This window comes from Lolium rigidum, chromosome 4 (genome assembly GCF_022539505.1).
Source record: "Lolium rigidum isolate FL_2022 chromosome 4, APGP_CSIRO_Lrig_0.1, whole genome shotgun sequence".
In the NCBI taxonomy this organism is placed as follows: domain Eukaryota; kingdom Viridiplantae; phylum Streptophyta; class Magnoliopsida; order Poales; family Poaceae; genus Lolium; species Lolium rigidum.
The window spans coordinates 47,812,358-47,815,958 of record NC_061511.1 but is presented as its reverse complement, the minus strand read 5'-3'; the positions used below and the strand labels follow the sequence as shown (position 1 = coordinate 47,815,958).

Genomic DNA, 3,601 nt, shown 5'->3' with positions numbered 1-3,601 from the left:
GATCTTTTCCTTCGGTGATGAAATGAAAGGATCGGAAAGATCGGGCTAGGTGAGAAATTAGAGTGCATCAAGTTACCGAGGGTTATGGATGTGTGACACCAGACATTGACAGGTTTCACTTTAATAGTAAAGATTAAATCATAAATTCGAAAATATTATTACCTCATTACCCCATTTATCGATCAAGGTTATTAAGATTTTGGTGCAGGATAATCATCCTTTTTGGGATACAAGCCTGAAAATACCATGGAGTGAAATTCTACGACGATCCTATGCACTTGTAAGTCATTAAAAGAAAATTAAGATCCCAAGAGGAGTAGGCTTGATTCACCATGGAAATTGAGAACATAAAATGGAACCATGCATGCATGCAAGCACTAAATTAATGGTAGATGGATCGATTAAATAACCAAACATAAGTACTCTGGGAAGTAGGTAAATATATTCAATATATATAAATAGGTAAATATATTTATATATACACACACACACGTACATACAGGCTGCATTCGTAACAATGCATCTTAGATAGACATGATTAATGCAACTTACACACCACAAACAACTATATACTCCGGGAGGTAGTACACTCCAACTGAGCTGGCTTTATTTTACTTAATTAACCGGTTCTTCCTTGTTGATATATATATATAGAAGGAAGCCTTATCTTATTTTGTAGCCTTTTATTACGTCGTTCTTATTAGGAGTAGCAACTGATTCAGCGGGTGGGTGGATGGATGGATGAGGATGCATGCTTAGCAGCACCTCTTGGGGACGATGAGGTGGCCGGTCATTTTAAAGCTCTCGGCGTACGGGCACCCCGGCCTAAAGGCCGCAGCGGGGCCCTTCCCGGCCATGGTGGTCCACGGCGCTCTCGGGTCATCCGGCGAGAGCACCGTCCAGCAGGGGGTGGAGTTCTCGTAGCGGCTGTGCGTGATGCGCTTGTACGACTGCACGTCCTTGTTCTTGGTGATGTCTTTGTTGTCGATGTCGATGAGGAAGATGTCGCCGTAGGGGCGCACCGAGTGGACGAAGAGCGGCAGCGAGATGGGGTCGACGGACACCGCGGCCAGGTCGGAGGTGACCACGATGCTCCGGCAGTCCGGGCTGAACACCGGGTGGTTGACGTGGCCGGAGAGGTCGCTGCCGCTCCTCATGACTCGTACCACCACCGTGGGGTCGTTGGCCTTCACCAGGTAGACGGCGAAGTAGCCAGGGTCCAGGCCAAAGTCCTTTGGCGGCGCCGTCGCTGGCTTGTCGCGCGTGGAGGAGAAGACGATCCAGTCCCCGCTCGGGGACCACTGGCAGTGGGTGTCGGTCCAGGGCCCGTTGGTGAGACGCGTCACCTTGCCGAGGCCGTTCGCCCCGAGCACCGAGTTGTCCATGATGTAGAGGTTCTTGTACTTGTTGGGTCCGCCGTCCCTCGTCGACCGGAACACGAACTTGTTCCCTGCATGCATATTATCGATCGGTCAATTGTTGGTTGGTATATATATTCCCGTTGGCAGCGCGCGTACGTACGTACCCTGTGGGTTGCTGGATGGGAAGGCGTTGTTGAAACCTCCCTGCGTGAGCTGCAAGCTGCCCTGCACGCGACCAGGGTCCGAGACGCGTGGGATGTTGCAGATCTCGAGCGCGTTGTTGGGGTGGAAGGACGGGCCCATGCAGACGTAGAGGGAGTCCAGCAAGAGGTTCTGGTTCCACACCGGCGAGAAGATCCTATCTGGGCCGCCGGTCTCGTACACCTTACGCAGGCCCTGCTTGTCGACGAGCCACACACCCCTGAACTCATTGTCCACGAAGGCGAGCTTAGTGCCGTCCTTAGAGATGGTCGGGAACACGCCCGACACCCTGAACAGCCCCACGTCCTTGCCCGGCGACTGCAGCTTGTCCACCCTCCGAGTAGGTTCGTCTGGGGCCTGGCTTGTCCTGCAGCGGTGGTACCCGATGCGCTTGCCGCCGTCGTCCACAAATGGGTTGTAGTGGTCGGCTTTCGGGTTTGTCCCCAGCCGGGTGACCTCGATCACCTGCCCCGGCATCGCCGTGTCGTAGATCTCGATGTGCCGGTACTGCGCCTCCTTGCGGACGTCGCTGAAACCGGAGCGCTCGCGGATGGTCGCCACCGCCACCTTGGTGCTGCTGATGGCGGCCGGTGTCATGCAGTTGAACGCCTCCGTTGTCACCCGGACGGTCACCCTGGTGGTCATGTCGTAGCGGAACACGCCCCAGGCTGTCTGAACCGTGCCATCGCGGAGCGTTGTGTTCACGCCTCGATGGAAGAAGATGACACTGTCGCTGCCCCACGTCGGCCAGCCGCCGTCCTTGATCAGCAGCCTCCGGCCCAGGTCCCCATCCACGTTCATCACAAGGATGTTGGTCTTGAGGTTCTCGATCTCGCCATTCCATTTGCTGTCTGCGAACGACGCCACCGCTACCATCGTCCCAGATGGTGACACGGCGGGGCTCAAATCATATTGCCCTATCAGTGTCATGCACATATATATCGAATAAGTTTTGCGCTAAGCCAAGCTAAGCATATACTACTCCATGTGCTAGCTAGCTAGCTAGAACGTTATTACGTACCTTGTGGAGTGAGGCGCTGGGTCTTGCCGTCTGCAAGGTTGGTCTTGTACACCACGGTCCATGGCGTACGGCGAGTTTTCGCCGGCTCCTTGGTCGAAACGTACACCAGCGAGTGGCCGACGGTGCGTGGGCCCACCTTGAAACCGCCGGCGATGCAGCCGCCGTCCTCCATGCGCACACCGCCGAAGGTGTCAGCGCCGTATATGTCAGCCAAGCGGTACACCTTCACCTGGTTGTTCGTGCGCAGGGACACGTGCAGCGTCTCCAGCCCGTTGTCCCTCTCGGAGACGAAGATCAGGCCCGTGACGCGGCCCTTGTCGGCGTCGTCCGGGGTGGCGCCGCAATCCCTGGCCAGCTTCGCATTATTCTTCCCCAACCACGTCAGGAGCTCCTTGAGCGCCGCCGGAGGGATGGGGCGGCAGTCATAGTTGTACGACACGCCGTCGGTGAGCAGGAGCTCTTTCCCGGCCGGCGATCCCGGGATGGTGGAGGAGAAGATGTCAAGCGGCACCGGCGGCCTGTAGGTCGAGAAGAAGGCGATGCTGCCGCGGCCTTGCATATTCGCCCTTCACTGTCATGTACAAAACAATTAGACTCACGTACGAGCTACAACTTTAGTTTATGCTCTTCCACATATATATTACCTACTAAAAAAACGTACAATGTTCTGGTGTAATTTGCAGCTGCAAAGATAATTAGTTAATGGATTATAACAGTTTAAATTACCTCTCCGATCAACCTTCTCCTTCTCCCGGAGACGTACTACTGCAAATAGCCCTCTATCTTTGCTTTGGTGTGTTGCTCAAAGCTCTGGTTTGTCATAAGGGGAAGACCCCAGGAGGAGTATTTATACATCAGAGTAGATATGGACAGGTTTGTTAAAGCTATTGTTGATGGAATCCTTATCGGTTCTTTGTTGGGCCAGGGTGACCTGCATGTTACACGACAATGCTCAGAACAAGGGGATATGCCCTTCTCCATACCCAGCAGCTCCAGCAGCAGCACCTTCATAATTCTC

General features: G+C 54.1%; 1 protein-coding gene across 2 annotated transcripts; it reads right to left on the bottom strand.

The window, feature by feature from the left end:
• Positions 1-420: 420 nt before the first annotated feature.
• On the bottom strand, positions 421-3,389 carry LOC124708094. Of its 2 annotated transcripts, none has more exons than XM_047239780.1 (4): positions 3,310-3,389; positions 2,584-3,154; positions 1,526-2,479; positions 421-1,450 (listed from the first exon to the last, which is right to left on the bottom strand). In XM_047239780.1, the coding sequence occupies exons 2-4, from the start codon at positions 3,140-3,142 to the stop codon at positions 756-758; spliced, it is 2,208 nt and encodes a 735-aa protein (XP_047095736.1). In that variant the 5' UTR covers positions 3,143-3,154; positions 3,310-3,389; the 3' UTR covers positions 421-755. The 2 variants fall into 2 exon arrangements, with proteins under 2 accessions (XP_047095736.1, XP_047095737.1); XM_047239781.1 differs by having other exon boundaries at positions 2,584-3,149.
• Positions 3,390-3,601: the final 212 nt, after the last annotated feature.

Coding starts and splice junctions, on each gene's coding strand:
- LOC124708094 (XM_047239780.1), bottom strand. CDS start 3,142: ATGCAAGGCCGCGGCAGCATCGCCTTCTTCTCGACCTACAGGCCGCCG. Junction 2,480..2,583: donor CCAGCGCCTCACTCCACAAG/GTACGTAATAAC, acceptor TGACACTGATAG/GGCAATATGATTTGAGCCCC. Junction 1,451..1,525: donor CCCATCCAGCAACCCACAGG/GTACGTACGTAC, acceptor ATATGCATGCAG/GGAACAAGTTCGTGTTCCGG.